The 18,466-nt window shown below is 37.9% G+C and overlaps 1 protein-coding gene across 1 annotated transcript in view; it reads left to right on the top strand.

Annotated features, from left to right (window-relative positions):
• Positions 1 to 18,466, top strand: part of ush2a (Usher syndrome 2A (autosomal recessive, mild)) — a 202,067-nt gene that overhangs the window by 139,134 nt on the left and 44,467 nt on the right. Inside the window, exons 51-55 of the mRNA XM_056768674.1 lie at positions 4,957 to 5,180; positions 6,914 to 7,178; positions 9,115 to 9,312; positions 9,967 to 10,121; positions 12,458 to 12,656. Of these exons, the coding sequence (XP_056624652.1) occupies positions 4,957 to 5,180; positions 6,914 to 7,178; positions 9,115 to 9,312; positions 9,967 to 10,121; positions 12,458 to 12,656 (1,041 nt within the window). The remainder of the gene's footprint in view (positions 1 to 4,956; positions 5,181 to 6,913; positions 7,179 to 9,114; positions 9,313 to 9,966; positions 10,122 to 12,457; positions 12,657 to 18,466) is intronic.

Raw genomic sequence — 18,466 nt, 5'->3', positions numbered from 1 at the left:
CTCAATTTTAAAATGTAAAATTTCTACATCTGAGACTTGATAAAAGGTTACAACCGTCCTGACAAACAATTTAGACAACAGCATTGAGTAATACAGGGTATTACTGCAAATGTCCCGCTGTTTTGTTTAAAGTTTAGAGGGTCTTCTTTCCATTTAGAGGCTTAAAGTCCTGCAGAGAGTTTGGTTAATATCTGCTTATATACAGAGCTGTTCTTAAAAGTGCAGTGCCTGTATCACAGTCAAGGTTAAATCTGAATATTTTACACCATTTAAGTGTTAAAAGCTTTAGAGCTGTGTGTATGTGTGTGAGAGAGAGAGCTCATAGGAGTGAGTGTGGAAATGGCTGTGACGATGTCAAAAAAAGTGCAATAATTAAATATGTTCTCAAGGACGCAATGACCATTTACCAGTGAAAATGATCCCGGCAGCTGAATGCATCAGTGTCAGAGATGAGCCGATGTATTTGTTGCCGAGCGGATGCTTCATCAGCCTCATATGTCCTCGTATTGTTCTGCCAACACTGTCTATGTAAATGCCTAGACACTAATGCCAGAGATGGAATCATTTCGAAACATGTGGCCGAGTGTTTTTGTTCAAATGGATTAACGATAATACGGATAAAAAGCGTTCTATTTCAATTTAGCTACTGTTATAGTTTTTCTAAGATACCTCAATCACCATTATGGTTGTTAATATTCTTGAGCTGCATACAGTGTGCATTTTGTGTTGCTTACCATTGTTTACAAAAGTAAAAAAGCAAGGGCTCCCCAGGATTTTATGAATCAGTGCTTTTTGCCTTAGAATGCATTTTTGCAGAGTATACACTACTTGCTTTTTAAAGGAGTATGCTTCCTTTTGAGCAGTGTATAGATTACTTGCTTTTGAGTGGAGTATTCTTGCCTTTGAACAGATGCTTCCTTTCAAACACAGTATGCTTCGTTTTGAGGAGAGTAAACAGTTCTTGCTTTTTAACTGAGTATGCTTGCTTTTTAACTGAGAAAGGTTACTGTTTTAACAAAGCATGCTTACATTTGAACAGAGTGTGCTTGCTTTTGAGCAGAGGATGCATTTTGAGCAGTGGATACAGTACTAGCTTTTTAACTGATCATGCTTGCTTTTTAACTGAGAAAGGTTACTTTTCTAACAGAGCATGCTTACTTTTGAACGGAGTGGACTGTGCTTGCTTTTGAACAGAGTGTGCTTGCTTTTGGGCAGAGGATGCTTTTTGGCCGAGTATTCAGCACTTGCTTTTGAGCAGAGTTTGCTTGCTTTTTAACCGTGTTTGCTTGCTTTTGAGCAGAGTATACAGTACTTGCTTTTGAACAGAGTATGCTTGCTTTTTAACAAAGTATACATTACTTGATTTTGAATATGCTCGCCTTTTAATGGTGTTGGCTTGCTTTTGAACAGAGTATGATTTACTTGCTTTTGAACAGAGGATGCTTGCTTTTGAGCTGAATATGCTTGCTTTTGAACAGATGATATGATGATTTGAGAGCTATCATTTCTGATGTTTATAATAATACAATTTGAATTGAACAAATTACAATGATTATTCATTCGTCAAATACATCACTTATTCATTTACTTAGTTTAATTCAAGATATTACAATTATACAGTATGTGTATGTGTTTTTGTTGCAAAAAGGTTCTCTAAATAATATCAGTATATGTTTCACAGTGAGGGATTAAGTGCATTCACTTGTTTTTCTCTTTTTTGTAATATTTCAGTTTATATATATATATATATATATATATATATATATATATATATATATATATATACTGTATATACACTCACCTAAAGGATTATTAGGAACACCATACTAATACTGTGTTTGATCCCCTTTCGCCTTCAAAACTGCCTTAATTCTACGTGGCATTGATTCAACAAGGTGCTGAAAGCATTCTTTAGAATGTTGGCCCATATTGATAGGAAAGCATCTTGCAGTTGATGGAGATTTGTGGGATGCACGAAGCTCCCGTTCCACCACATCCCAAAGATGCTCTATTGGGATGAGATCTGGTGACTGTGGGGGCCATTTTAGTACAGTGAACTCATTGTCATGTTCAAGAAACCAATTTGAAATGATTCGAGCTTTGTGACATGTTGCATTATCCTGCTGGGAGTAGCCATGAGAGGATGGATACATGGTGGTCATAAAGGGATGGACATGGTCAGAAACAATGCTCAGGTAGGCCGTAGCATTTAAACGATGCACAATTGGCACTAAGGGGCCTAAAGTGTGCCAAGAAAACATCCCCCACACCATTACACCACCACCATAATTGCATTAATGAGAAATTGAACAGGTGTTCCTAATAATCATTTAGGTGAGTGTATATAGTATTCATTTCCGCTAATTTTTATTGAGTTTTATTGAGTTTTAGAGGCTGGATTTGAGTTTCTGGATTATCAGATCCCTACCAACTAAATAATATTCAAAACAAAGTAGTATCTGTTTTGTTATCCGTCAAGTGTATTTTAAGTTTTGTGTTCAAGCTTGTATGCGCCCACTTTGTTCTCCATTTCAGATTCGACTAAGAGCACTGAAAACGTTCCTGCTACACAAGCACTTTCGTTCAAATGCAACAGCAGCCAATGGATGAAACGCACATTTCTGAAGACACAGGCCAGGGAAGAAAGTCAGTTTAATGTGCTGCACTTTCACTTCTCCCTCAGGAACACCTAGAATAAATAAATGAATAAAACAGCTAGGGAGTGATGTTTTTTAAAGTGGCCGTTTGATAGCTTTGTCAGATTTTCTTTTTCCATGGTTACAATGGCAATAAAGTCCTTTTACTTGTGACTTTGAAAGCGTGTCTGGCAGCGTGCGCTAATATATTCAGCCATCTTTGTTTTAAAAAGTGCATTAATTTGTTCTAAGTTTTCATCTTGGTATCCAAAGACTGGTGTAAGCCACGGCACACATTTTTATCAGTTGTTCATTGCATGCTAAATATTTACTTATCATTAAGTGAATGAACCTTAATTCACACAGTCTAAGCACCTTATGCTTGCTTGCGCTCACTTGCGCTCTAATGAATGTATGCAAATCCATCATAAATCTGAAGATTAGCTAAATCATTTTGCGGTGCTTGAAAAAACAAAGTGCGAGCTGAAAGGGCGCTTGTGTTTATGCGGCTTTACGCCGGATTTGGGAAGGGGGCTGCGACAGCTACTTTACTAGTGTGACAAAAAGCGTAGATGAAGGAAAGTGCATCATTTTAGCTGACAGCCCAAGGTCAAGCGTTGAAAGGAGCGGGAGGGACGTTTTCCGGCCTGGGTCACGGTGTCAAAGTTCACTCGCGTTTAAATAAAATATCATGAAAAATGCAGCGGGGCAGGTATAGGGATGGGACAGGATGGCAGAGCTATTTTGGAAAAATTGTTGAGCTGTTTATTTGCAAGTCATTGGAGCTGAAGTAATGCACCCTGGGAATTGCCACCGAACGCAGCGCTGCAACATCTGCTGTCCCTAAGTGAGTTAGAGCACGTCAGACGTCTTTATGTCACTGCAGAGCTGTGATGGATGCGGCCCCTAGAAAACGTTGCATAAAAATCTGCTGCGCCGTTTTGGCCGTTAAGTGAAATTACTATTTAAATTAATGGCGCTGTCACAGTTTATCTGTGCAAAGAATGCACGCTGATTAGGGTATTAAACAATTAGCAATTTATCATACTGGGGGTTGATGGTAATTATAGTAGTGATGGTTTACCCAAGGAAATAAACCAGGAGTCACTTCCTGTTAAAAGACTATTAAACTGCTTTTCGGAAAAGAGTTCAACTTTCTTTCCGTACTACTAAGTCCTCTTAAATAAATCATAATTCAACTGCCGAAGGATCAAAACCATTTGTTGAAACTCTTAAACCAACTTTAGTTCATAACATGTTGAAACATGAGTTTTGTGTGATCCATCAGAGGCTGTCAATGTAAGTGTGCAAGCCATTTTTCGCCACTTCAACATAGCTGTGGGCGTGTGTTGAGTCAGACCTTTGAGAACGTGGTGATGCTTTTAGAGGTAATAGGAATGGATGCAGATGTGGGTGCTGAGCGCTGATGGCTGATGGGAGGAGACAGTGGCCGCATCGCCAGGTGAAGCTGATTCCACACTCGGCAACGCAACACGGCCGTCTGCACCTTTTACATGTCAGCTGCTCATTCACAATTGCTTCTTCGTGAACAAGCAGCAGTCTTCAGTGTTTATGGGTTTTGAGAATGTGAAATTTAGGACTTGTTAGATTAAAAAACGGCATAACAGTTTGTGGCCAACCATAATGTAGCAATAAAGTTCCATGTAAAATTCAAGTCTGGTTGCATTTCCTATTGCAAATAATACTCATTTATCAACTCTAACCTGAGGAAAATGTTCAATATGTCATTTTTGAATAGCACGATTATTTTACAGTTTTCATAAAAAATGTATGTTTATATAATTCTGTAACGTAGAACAACTGGGCAAGAAGGGGATCCACGTGCAGCATAAGGATTTATTAAACAAAAAGACAAAGTACAAAATAAAAAAGGAAAAATGAACTAAAATTATCTAAAGAACACTGAGCATAACCACTGTGAACAGGATCAAACATTTAATGACTGACCACAGACCAAAGGAAGTAACAGAAATGTTCACAAACACAAGGGAAACACGGACTGGGATCGTGTATATATTCAGACAGAAACAAACATGTATGTATTTTGAAAATAGGGGTAATATTTAGCTATATTTATACTTAATGTAAATTATATTTAAATATTAATGCGTATATATTTATTTAAATATTTGTTACATATACACATGTAGGTGTGTGCATTTATATATACAGTACATATAAATATACACAGCACAAACATATATTTTGAAATCAATTAATCCTGATGAATCTATTTGACAGCACTAATAGAAATTGTTAAAACACAATTAACATCATGTATATAATTGAATGTGTGTAGGATTCGCCTGCTGTGGAGAGGACTACATCAATACATCCACTTCCTTGTGTTGCACCGGACCCAACGGAGAGTCTAAAGTCAACTTACTGGAGAACAGGACGGCGTCACTGAAGTGCTGTTGGTCAGAGGTGATTGATCAGGAAGATGAGTGTTGTAATGGAGTGGCCTTCAATCCACTCACATCTGTTTGTGCTGACAGAGCCCCGGCCAGAATCCTCATACCGGTAATTAACAATTTCACTCCGAGTGACATATTCACTGTACGTTAGTCCAGCAAAACTTCTCAAAAATGAAGTCTTTTGTAGCGTCACAGCAGTGTCTTAAAGTCAGATTGAGAAAATGCTTGGGGAAAGGCCATCTGGGTCTCACTCGCTAACTTTCCAAACTTGTGTTCAATGACTAATCGTGATTAATCGCATCCAGAATAAAAGTTTGTGTTTAGATAATATGTCTGTGCACATTGAATATTAATTTTGCATTCATAAACATGACACATACATCATTTTTGGTTCATCTGATTCTCCTAGTCAAATAACCCTAGGCAATGTTTCACTCTCTCCAAAGCCTTGGGTAAAGAACCTGGGATTTGTTTTCGATGATAGTTTAAAAATTGACAAGCAGATAAACCCGGTGGTAATATCCTGCGTTTTTCAGCTTCGGTTTGTAACTAAAGTAAAACCTATTTTCTTTTAATAACTTTGAAATATTTTTTTTACATCAAGGCTAGACTATTGTAATTCACTGTATTACGGCATTAAAAAACAGTACCATATAACTCTTATAGTACGCTCTTTGCACTTCTCATAGTATTTTAATCATTAAATGGCTTGGCCCCTCCTTACCTTTCGGATTTATTGACAGGATATTGTCCAGTTGCGTCTCTCCGGTTGTCTAATCAGAGATTGCTACGAATTCAAAAATCAGAATTAAAAACTAGGGGTGACCTTGCCTTTTCAGTAGCTGCTCCCAGATTACCCACTGCTATTAGATTTGCCCCATCCATATTTGATTTAAATAAAAAACTGCACTTTGGTGAATAATGTCTTTTATTGTTTTTAATATGATGAAGTTGCTGATGTTATTTATATATATATTTTTCCCATTTTCATACTGTCTGTGGAATTGTTTTGTAAAACACATTGGTCAACAGCTGTTGTGTTTAATTGTGCTATAGAAATAAATTGACAGTGATATTGACAGCTGACATACACATGCATGTACAGTATATATTTAAGAAAAATATAAAAATGAATAAATGTATATATAACTTTAATGATATATCAACATAGATTCATATTTTCTAATCGTATGTGCATGTGTTAATGAATACAAAATATATTATGTAAACACTCTCGATGCAATTAATAACGATTAATAATTTAAAAGGCCCTGATTTGTCTATAAGAGTTGTTAGCAAAAAATTTTCATACAGTAATTTGCTGTTACATTTTTATACAGTAAATTGTCTATGCAAGTCTAGCGAATAAGAGCCCCATCTTGTCTTTATCTATTTATTTTTCCCACATTTTGCTCTGATAAACAAGCTGACTAACAAACTGTTATGCATCAGGAGTGTTTAAATAAAGTAGTCGAGTTGAAAACACAAGCTGCCGTGGTGTAAAGTGGAGTTTGGAAATATGAGGCACAGAGCCGTGATGTATCTGCTCCTCTCCTCAGGACGCAGGCACTCGCAGTCACACTTCATTAATCAGATTTGCTCGCTGTAACACAAGCTCATCGCGCGCTCAGCTTGAGCTCGCTAAGAAAAGAAAGAGACCAAGAAAAGAAAACTGGGATGGCGGTCATTAACTTGTAATTATGTCATTAAGGGGCATCCGTGCTATTTATTGAGACAGAGGACTCCATATACACCCGCTGGTTGAAGTAGTTTGACAAACAACAGTTTTCTGATTACTGTTGTCAGTAATGAGCCTGTGTGTGCGCTTGCCTCCTTTAGGAGAATTGTCGGCCCAGTGCTGTGTGTCCTGCATCTTCGGCCGCTGCAGCATTCTGCGGCTTGTGTGATTTTAGCCCGGCGCTTTCCATCTGTACTTGGGTACCAGGCGAGGCTATCGACGTGCAGCATCCGTCTCCATCTTCCACTGCCATTGACTCCGCCTCCACCCAAACATCAGCATCATCTTCTCTTGCCCAGAGCCAGCTCTGCCCTTCCTCAGAGGAGCTGGTGTATGGTGGAGTGGCCAACAGCTACAGTTTCACAGGTACAAAGTCATTATTAATAAAATAAGAAGAGTATTAATAAAAATAAGTAATATTAATAAATTAAATTAAAACGTCCACATTGTTTATCATGAAATGGAAACAACACTGTACTTTTTAAATGACGATAATCACTTTTTACTACATTTTATTGGTTTCATATTTGCATAAACATAAACACTGACTAAAAATTATAATTTTGCAAAAAAGTAAAATTAAAGACACAAGACTTCACAAGAACAGCAGCGATATGCATTATATGTATAATGTACATTGCATACACATTTCGTTTTGATAAATTATGACATTGTGTACATGTGTTGTATCTCATAATTTTATTTATCTTACTATGCTAACAATTAACATCATTTTGTTATAAAAATTTTTTTTGGTGGGATATCCATAATTTTTGACAGCATTTTGTTAATATTTGAATCATTGTAAATGCATATTTTATGACCTTATATATATATATATATATATATATAAGATACATTACTTGTACTAATTTGTCAAAAAAATATACAAATTTGTAACAAGCTTATTATTAAGTATTAAAACTACTTATAGGTTCAACAACACACTTTCCTTTTTAACCATTTTTAGCATAAAATATTACATATATAAAAAACATGCATTACTATAAAAGCAACATGACCTTTTTATGTAAATACAATTGCTTTGAATTGCTCCGCTAACATACAAAGAAGGCATCAATTATAAATCATTTCAGAAGTGTTCCCCGCACTAAAAACATTTCCATATTTAACGTTTTCCCTAACAGATGTTTTACCGTGTATTAATTGTCACGAGTCATAACTCTCGCCCCTTATTTCCAACTCATCGTTAATTTTTTTCCGAGATCGGCGTTTGGAGCGGCCCTTGACTCCCACCCTTATTTATCTTTTTAAGAGGAGCACTGGCCTGTCGTACTGGCTCAACCTCAGCCGAGGTGTTATTTATTTGGTTAGTTACGTCTGTTTAATCAAGACTAATGCTGGAGTTGAGGGGGGCCTGGCTGGCATGAAGAGAGTGATTCTACTCAGAGCTGTGCCACCATCTGGGCAGAAGCGTATAAACCTGCCGTGGCCCTGCGCTCCTCCAGATGTTTCTCACGCCCCCATACCCACACCCCGGAGAAAGATGACACTCCGAGTGCTCTTGGACAAATGCTGCACAAGCTAGCCATGCAGACATGAAAGATTCTGCTTCCTCCTGCTTGTGTTAGACCGGTGTGGGACTTTGCAGATTGGTCAACATAATAGTAAAAATTGACTGTTTAATTTTTTATGTGCATTTTGGGTTATGTTGTGCTTGATTTATCCGTGCATGTTATTGTGCATGTGCGTGTTATTTATGGGGAAAAAATTATATTGCCGATATGTGTGTACAAGCAAATGCACATCTTTTGCACATTTTTTTGGAAAATGTTATATTGGTTTTATTTTGTGAATAGATAAAAGTGACAGTAGATATATATATCGGTTTCGTTAGTTGCTAACAATCTTCCAAAACAGAACAAAGAAATTTATACAGGTTATGCTTTTTGCATATCATTCATGTTTGCATTACATTGTATTTTACTGTACTTTTATTTTTTGTAAATAAACTTGATAGTTGTTTCGATTTGTTGCGAGACTGTAGATTGTCCTCTGTTCTATTAAGAAGAGCATTTTGTCATTCTTTCATCATGTCGCCACCAGTCTGACGAAACCCATCTTAAAGATTTACACCCATGATTCCCGACACACACGTTTTGTGTTTTTCTGCAAGCGAATGGCATTACAGAAAATGCAGTCTCCCCAGTTAGTTTTTATCGTTTTAATGTCTCGATTTCAAAGTGAAGACCATGCCATACTTTTATTAATACTCTTCTGTGCCTTCATAAAGAAAATGTCGGGTTTTTCATTTTATTCTTAATCATGTGTATCATTTCAGATATTAAACTGGAACCTTACACCAGTTATGAGTACAGAATCGGTGCATGGAACAGCTACGGTCGTGGATTTAGCCCCGCCTACTCTGTGACTACTTACGAAGATGTGCCCTGGGGCGTTGGCTCTCCTCGCTGGAGCCATGTCGGCCTTCGTGATGACATCATCCATCTAGAATGGTCAACCCCTAACAAACCCAACGGTAACTACCATCAAGTGGTGGTGCTGTTTTTTATATATCTCTATACTATAATCTATTTTACATAGATTCTTTTTTTCATTTTACCTCAAAGATTAAATCAAAGCATATCATTTTTGACGATACACAGTTAACTCAGTTTCTCGCTCTCATGGTAATATTGTCATATGTTTATTCAGTAGAAGGTTTCGTTATGTAAATGATTAATCACGGAGTGAATCAACTCTGCTAATCCGTGTCTGCAGCCGCGACTCTCGGAAGATTCAGTCACTTTTTCCCCAACAAACCCCAAAGCAGGTTTTTACTTCAAGCAGTAATGATACGACTCTGTCAGAGTGGAACAAGCTGATTGTTTTATCATCTCTCCTCTGAAGACCTGACTGTTATTAAGCGTAATCTGCATAGCTCGGCAGAATAATTTATGTAGAAGGAATTTCACATGCGCATAAACGCTAAGTGTGAATAACAAGCTTGGTTTTAGGGAACTTCTGGGCCACTTAATATGTAAAGAAACATGCTGATTGCTCATTAAGACTTCGGTCTGGGCTCTAATCAATCCGCTTGCCACCCAATCTGTTGTGATTTGGAAGAAAGTAAGTGCACCGGTTTTCTGCACTCAAACCGATTGAGTCTCTTTTTGACTGTGTGTTTTGATAGGAGAGATAAGTCACTATGTGATCCTGCGTGATGGACAGGAACGTTACCGCGGTACTGATCACAGCTTCACGGATGCGGGGGGAATCCAACCTTTTCAGGAGTACATGTACATGCTCAGAGCGTGTACTGCTGCTGGCTGCACTGACAGCTCTAAAGTGAGTTTTTGTATTTGCTTATTATGTCTGTATTCAAAGGGGTCATATGACACGGCTAAAACAAATATAATCGTTTGTTTTAGATGCAATGGGTTTACACAATTTAAGGTAAAAAATGCTGTATTTTCTGTGCACGTTTGTATCTTCCCTTTGCCCCGCCTCTCTGAAACGTGCAGATTTTTTACAATACTCATCGCTCGGAAAAGCCAAGTGTGCTATGATTGGCCAGTTAACCAGTACGTAGTGATTGGTTGAATACTGCAAGCGGGGACGGATATGTTACACCTCTCATCATATTTTGAACATTAGGTTCATAACACGAACTGACGTAGATTTTCGGGGTGTGGTTACCCGAGCTGTTTCAAGCTGGTCTCGATGAGCATTCCCTTTTAGATAGAATGCATCTTTTGTTCCGACACTTACATATTTGCAATTTACATGCATGGGCAACTTATAACACTACAAAGACTCATAAAAACACGTATTCGTGCCATATGACCCCTTTAACTGTGTGTAATCCCTTTATTTACACTGTGTCCACACCTGATACGACAAGTTTTTTACAAACACTTTTACCTTTTTTGTCTTACATACATTATTACATCTTAAATAATGTAGGCTATAATTAAATACATTATTTAAATAACGCTTCCCTTTTTTTATCTTACATACATTATTACATCTTAAAGATATTCGTTTAACATTTGATTTGAACTGTTCTATTTAAACCTCTGTGACGTGTTAAAAAAACGGAAACAGGAAGTTCTTCTGGACCAGCGCTGAAAAACGTTTATGGCATCTGTGGTATAGAATCCGTTCTAGCTTGTCGTGTATCGTCTTCATAGCTGGTATGGACAAACACTTTAAATAACAGTGGTTAGAGCATGGTGCTAGCAACACCTAGGTCATGGGTTCGGTCCCAGGGGATTGCACATAGTCAGAAACAAATGTATAGTACAATGTATGTGAGTCGTTTTGGATAAAAGCGACTGCCAAATTAATAAATGTAAATGTCTGATGTAGACACATTATAAATATGTTCTGCAGCTCAAAACTTTCATTTAAAAAAACTTCTTGAATAAACATAAAATTTCCGTGCCACTGTGTCACCAAATACAAAAATAAGCAAATAACCCCAAAAACTTCCCTTGTTAGCCATTGGTCAAATAAACAGACTTCATGTAAACACTTTCTGAAACTTGAAAAAAGCTGCATTAAAATAGTTTTGCACATTAAATAGTGACACAAGAATTCATTTTAACATAGAAAATTACACATTAATTGAAAACAATTTCAAGTAAATCTTTGACTGACATTCGTTTGTATTGAACCAACATAACAGTGGTCACAGTTACTGACACCTGTGGGTGAATCATTGATGAACTTTTCTTATGAGTTTTTGTGTGTGCGTGATTTGCAAAACACATAAAATAAATGCTTTTTAAATCTATACAGCCGGTAGTAATATTGTCCTGCTGTCCTTTGTCTTTATCACAAGGTTACCTGCACATATTTACAAGCATTGTACCGCCAAGCTACAAAACACTTGTAAAGGATAACAATAGCCTTACTCCCCCTTTCATTCTCCTGTTATGCAGCTAGTGCTGAGTAAACAGGATATTTCTAATAGCAAGCTAATGGAACCCGACCAACAGCTGACTTCCTGCCATAATTGTTGTATCCTTGTAATAGATGTCACAGGCTCAGCTGATGAAAGAGCAAATTAACCTGTCTATCTTCTCTTTTTATGTCTAACTAGCATCAGATTATCAATAACCGCACAAATCTGCTGGGCCGTCGGCCAGAGCGCCGGAGGCAAAGTAAAAAGAACCGCTCAGGCCGGTGTTAGGTCCATTTTTCTTTCCGCACGGCTGCTGGGTCTCGTCGGGCACACCAATTGGCCGCCAATGATCCACTGCTTCTTTCTTCTTCACCCGTGCACGATCGTTTTTAAGTGAAGCGGGATTAAGTTGTACACCTGCAAGCATTGCCCAAACAGTTGCAATTATTGTCCAACCCAATACAAGGGGAGCAATTACCAAGGGGCACCCTGTTGTCGCTCAGCGGGACCCTGCTCTGCCAGCTCTGTTGTTGGGAATGAAGAATCTGATTTAATCTTTGTGGACACTCTGTGGGCTCACAAGCACATCAGGCCAGCACCGGGCCGGCCTACGCGTAGCCGAAAAAACACCTTAACCACCTCTTGCGGCCCTTTCCTAATAGTCTGCCACTCTTAAAGACAAGAGTTGAAAGCGCTAGTGACATTCTATTAGAGCAGGATATCCAATCCTCCATTAGGGCAAATTGCTCTGTAATTCTTTTTGGTGTGTGTGCAGGTTGTGGCAGTGACTATCCAGAGGGAGCCTGAGGGTATTGGTGCTCCAGTGGTGAGTCCGCTGGGCCCCAGGGCCCTGAGGATCAGCTGGGCTGCGCCGGCCAAACCGAACGGCATCATACGGGAGTACTACATCAATCAGAGCAGCGTCGGAGTCATCCACAGACATATAGAGGGGAAGATGGCTTACAATGTAACAGGTACTTGACGGCGTGCTTATTTTTGATGTAAAGTTTTAAAGGACGTTTAGCCGTGCTGGTTGTTTTCTTGCTTAGAGTAATTTTTTTGGAATTTATGTAAATGTCACTAAAAGTAAAATTTTATTGAAGATTTTATTCTTTTACCCATGATTCTTTTCATATGTGCGGTCTGAAATAATCAAAATAATTCTACAATTTCCATGCAGAAGGTTGGAGTAAAAAGTTACTGATTTAAAGCGGTGTAGAGAAAATCCTTATTCATTTTGTATTAACATAAATGTTCAGGTTAAATACTTTTGAGAAGTTAACAAGTTTTGGATTTTAAAACTATTTAGTTTATATTTATATTATTTGTCATAAAATAAATAAATAATGAAATAAAAAAAAACGAATATATATCTATGGTATGATATATAAATTATAATTATCATTTTTCAATTTATTTTAAGTAGGGATGGAATATTTGGACTTTTGGATATGTGGAATTTCTAGGAGCCAAGATTCCCTTTTTACATTTTGATCTGGATTACTAAAGTGTAGATGTAGATCAAATTACTAAATTTGCTACCACACTATTGCCAGCTACCCATATGCTGTTATGCCAAAACATATTAATACAGACAAATAATGTGTTAATGATTACATTCTTAACTGCAACGCATGAAATTAACATTACATTAAAGCTTTCATCAGATGCTAAAGAAAATGTAGCTGCACCTAATAGCACTATGACTTTAACACAACAGAGGTATTGAATACTGAATGAGAGAGATACAAAGTAAAGACAGATACAGTGCAAAGATCGAGTGATGAATCAGTTAAGCAGCGGAGAGCAGCCGCCCCATGCTGGCACTGACGGCTGCAGCAGCGAGCGATTGTGAGCGAGGATACGCCGCGTCTCCTCCGCGTGCCCTGCCTTTATTTATGCATGCTGTTTCTGGAAGCCATCTAATGACTGAATTTACACCTGATTCCCGCAATGAGCAGCCGGCCTGCCCATCACTCCTGAGGCCGCTGCTGATTTGTGGGGCTTCTTTTATCTGCCTGGGAGAGGAGCAGTGTTCTTGGCCCCGAGCCATCCGTCACTACTGCAAGGGTACGCGCGGGGCTCACTCCCACTTTCGGCATCGCCCGACCCGCGTGGCAACGGACAGCTGCACAACAGCCAACACACACAGGGAGAGGGATTTAGATTAAGTGCTCACAAATGGCGTTCCAAGGAAGATTTCCATTTTCTATTAAATCGCAAGGGGTTCGGGGGCACTTTTCCCTAATCTTTTTGAGACACCTATCTTCTACCATTCTTGAAAATGTTGTTATTACTTATAAAAAAAAATGTATAGCATACATAAATATATATTTTTGTTATATGTTTATAACAATAAAGTACATAAATTGATTAGTGTTAACCGTATTTACGATTAATAATAGAAGTCATATTTCATATTTTTATAGTTGAATATATTCATGTGCTTTTGAATTATAATTGATGATTATATTTGATAAGTTATACAGCATAATTATAATTTTATTTTTGTCAGTATATCATTTAAAATGAATTAAAATTTGTAAATAATTATATATTTTTGCAAGGCTTACACTAGCTGTATTTTGTTTCTTTCAAATCATCTTATAAACGCACCCTTGTTTAAACAGCACATACACAAGTCTCTCTCTAGAGGCCGTGAAACGCATAATTCATGCGGAGAGGAGAAGAAAGAACTCTCCTCACTCCGGCCCGTCGACACTATCAGCGATGTGATTATCAAACCTGAGTCTGTCACGTAGTTTCGGGAGCGTCTGATCTCTTTCCAATCAGGATTAATCCTGAATGAATCGCATGCAGGGAGTCGCTCCTCTGAGGGGGAATACTAACATTACACTAAGCAGGAAAGAATGACATCCTCACTTTAAATGTCGGAGCTCACAGGTGTCCAGACAAAATGATCTCTTTTAATATATTTTAAAATGTTTTGAAATGTTCGGTGCTCTGCTATACCGTTTAAATGATATGTGAAGGTACGGTAAAGTGGCAGCCTAAAAACAGTGGATGCGACCTCTCTGCTTCTGTTCTTCATGAGGAATCTTGTTGCGTGGTTCTCTGTCGTCTTCTCTGGACTTGAGATGAAGGAACGGACCTCCCTCACCGATTTCATCAGCTCTAAGACACTGGCTGTATGTCTGTTTACTCGAAAGGGAACACTGAGAAGCGAAGCGTCTTTGTAAATAAGCTTGAAACCACCAGGGACCTCCGTATGGCAATTCGCTGCTTACCAGATATTTGCGACGGCGTTGAGGGGCTCTCAGAGCTCTCTCTGTTCCTCTAAAGGCCCTAAAGTTGGCAGCGACGGCACTCGCCAAACCAATCAGCCAGTCTTGGATCCCGGGGCGAGCCGAGAGGGAATCTGACGGCATATTTGGCTGTCTGGCAGTGTGGCGTGTTTAAGACTTGGCTGGGGGTGGTGACAGGCGTGGGCGGACTCTCTGGCTGACTGGTGCGGCAGCGGCGGTGGTGTTCAGTCGCTGGCAGGGGTTGCAAAATGCCTTTGCTCCGGGTTCCCTTGTGGAGAGGCTGTAAAGCCGAGTTGAGACTTTCATGTCCCTCTGCACAGAGCTGGTAAATCCTTCCAGTGTTTTGCGCCGTGCGGCCGAGCTGCGTCTCTGCGCTCCACATCGACTGCTGCTGCAAAGTACCTTTGTGCTCCTTAAAACCTTTAAACTTCTTGCGCTCCCTCACTGGACATGATTAAACACACACACACTGTATACTGTTCAAGCTTCCTGCTTGCTTTCTCTGTGGCTTCAAAGCTTTAAATACTTAAAACGCTACATAGCCACTGGATTACAGGCTTACCTTGTTTTTTAGGTTTGTGAAAAAACGTGAATTGCAATTTTGGTTGCAAAGAGTTCACATTGAAAATGAACTGAAGTGTGTGTGATGCATAGATTGAAAATGTATAGTGTTCAAACATCTCTTTGCTCCCCTTTGTAACCGTGTGCACGTCCACGCACACTATGTGCTCCGGCCCTGCGACAGCACTTGCAATGACAGAGGCAGTTCCAGTCCCCTTTGTTATTGTAATGAATGGAGACCAAATGAAACACATCAATAATTAAATCATTATGAGTTTTAACTGTGATTTTAACTCATTTGGAAAATATATACAGTTTGACAAATAAAATAGAAAAATGAAAAGCTTTACTTAAAAGGAAAATTAAAATGAATGTCATCCCAGGGGTCAGTATTGGTCACTTTTATTTCTATAGGGCACGGGATGATTTGTTTACATTTTTACATGAAATGTGGATTGTTTAAATCATTTATTGTAACTTGCAGTATTTGTGGTAGTGTATTGACTGTAGTAAATTATGTTATTGTTTGTTTAAATCAGTGTAGAAAATAAAACTTAATAATAATAAAACAGTAGAAATACCAATATGCAACAGTGCTATTTGTTGCAGGTTTATTTATATACTTTATGCCCGTGAAATAAACTGTAAAAGCTTTAAGTTTGGATTTCTCAAAGAATCTAAAATATGTATAGTTTTTCATTAACTGGTGAGAATTATTGCTTTCAATTATATAAATTATGTTTCAAGTCATCCGTTTAATTGGACATTTGCAAATTAATGACTTTTAATATGCAGTACAAACTTTTCTAATTTCTGCTGTATTTATTAGCAGATCTTACACATTTTAGCTTATTTATAACTGCAAATCATTTTAGGTGTGTCTGGTATTAATATACACTATATTTTAATGAATTATATTAATTACATTTTACTGTGTTTACTAATATCTGATGATAATAATTAGTGTAAATCTTCCGTATGTGTATGAAGTCAGTAGTAAGTTCATGAGCAGCACCGGCATCTTCCAGCATTCCCTTTACCTGGGTTATCTGACTCCCGTGTGTAGCCGCTCTATCAGGGTTCACCGAGGCCTGATAGAAGAGAAGAACCTGCCTCCTAAATTATGCGTGAGCGGGGGGGAAACTGATCCTATAAAAGGCATCATGGGTAGTCTCTTGGCTTGGCCGACACGTGGAGCCCACAGATCGCTTCATAATCCCCTCCAGACAGAAAAAAAACATTAAGTAATTGTAGACAGGAAGTGGGCACTTAATTATTTAGAGGTTTTATCAATGTGGCAGGTAAGGTGAGTAAGCATTGCAGACCTTTTTCTCATCAAGCCACCACGTCCAGGGATGGCACATATCGGCCATCATCTCCTCATATTCTCTAATGCAAACAATAAATGGCAGCTTGTCAATAAAATACCTTTTTATATCATTTATTACATCACACTTCCTCACCGTGCTGTACAGAGCAATTTGGATGACAGTTACGGCATTGTTTCACTTTGTGTTAGCTGTGTGCTACAAATGGGTCGGTGTGTGCTTCGTAGGGTTAGCTAAAATCATTTTTTGCACCCCTATTTATTTATTTATTTGCAGTTTTGATTAAAGGTGCATGTGTCTTTAACAAGCTAAGAGTGCCCCCTTGAGTTTGTATGAGAATTTAAATTGAGAGCAAAAAAGTGATTGTTACATCTTAGTGTGATATTGGAAAGAGAGATGTTTTAATGAATTGTTTTTTATTTTACATATACATACATATTATTATTTACATCTTTATTATTTTGTAACATGCAATATTGCTTATCTAAGTCCATGTTTGAAACAATCATTTCTATTTTATTAAAATTATTATTATCATTATTATTATTTCACATGAAAAATAATAATATTTCTGAAAATAATTTCCCAAAACGTTTCTTTAACTAATTATCCCAATAATGTATTTTTTTGTAAGGTTCCCACTAGTAGACTGATCACTAAATTTAGTTGGATTTAAAACCCTCCGTATTACCAAGCCCTGCTCAATGGGTAATACTAAGAACTTACCCCTCAACGTTATAATAACCTAACCCTTCTAGAATACACACCTGGACATGTTTTGCATGGCAATGTCTGAAATTAGGCTTTAAGGCAGTGTTCAGCTGCTGTCCTCTGCATTTAGTATGCTCAACAGAATTCTTTACTTAACCCAAACACAGCTCAACGTTCTGAAAACATTGATCTGTGTTTGGGTTAAATGAAAGAGGCCAGCAGGCATACTAAACAGGAGGATGCGTGCGTTTCTCCAAATGAAGAGGCATAGCTGGCACTGTGGGCCAATGCTCGACGGACACAGGCGCAGCTTTATGGGGTGCGCAGAGTTCAGGATTAAAGGGAGATTTAAAGTGCTTCGGATTTGGCCCAGATTTAGAGTTGGGACTTCTGTATCCTAATTTTAATGGTTTTGTGTTAGACTGTAAATGACTCCTACTTTACCTTGTTTTGTACCTTTTTAAATAATTTTAAATAAACGTTTGTAATGTAAAGTATGTGATATATTTAGAATTACCCATATAGAGTGAAAAGTAATACCTTTTACTATACTTTATGTCGGTATTTATATTAACATTTTAAAAATAACGATTTGTGCTTATTAATTTTCGTTTTTTCTATTATATATAAATTATTTTAGTCCTTATTTGAATAATTTGAGACCTCAGTCTAAAATACTCTTGAATATTAACTGGTGTCATGTCAGACACATTTCCAACAGTTATGTTTAAATCAGCTGTATTACATGTTCAAATAGTAATGCATTTTTATAATATTATTTATAACACACACACACTCGCGCACACACACACACACACGCACACACACACACACACACACACACACACACACACAAACATAATAGGGTTAGTTGACGAATAAATGTGTAAAACTAGCATAAGAGAGATGTATCTTCAT

The sequence above is a fragment of the Triplophysa dalaica genome, chromosome 15 (genome assembly GCF_015846415.1).
Source record: "Triplophysa dalaica isolate WHDGS20190420 chromosome 15, ASM1584641v1, whole genome shotgun sequence".
In the NCBI taxonomy this organism is placed as follows: Eukaryota; Metazoa; Chordata; class Actinopteri; order Cypriniformes; family Nemacheilidae; genus Triplophysa; species Triplophysa dalaica.
Note: the sequence above shows the minus strand (reverse complement) of the source record. Positions and strands in the feature narration are given on the sequence as shown.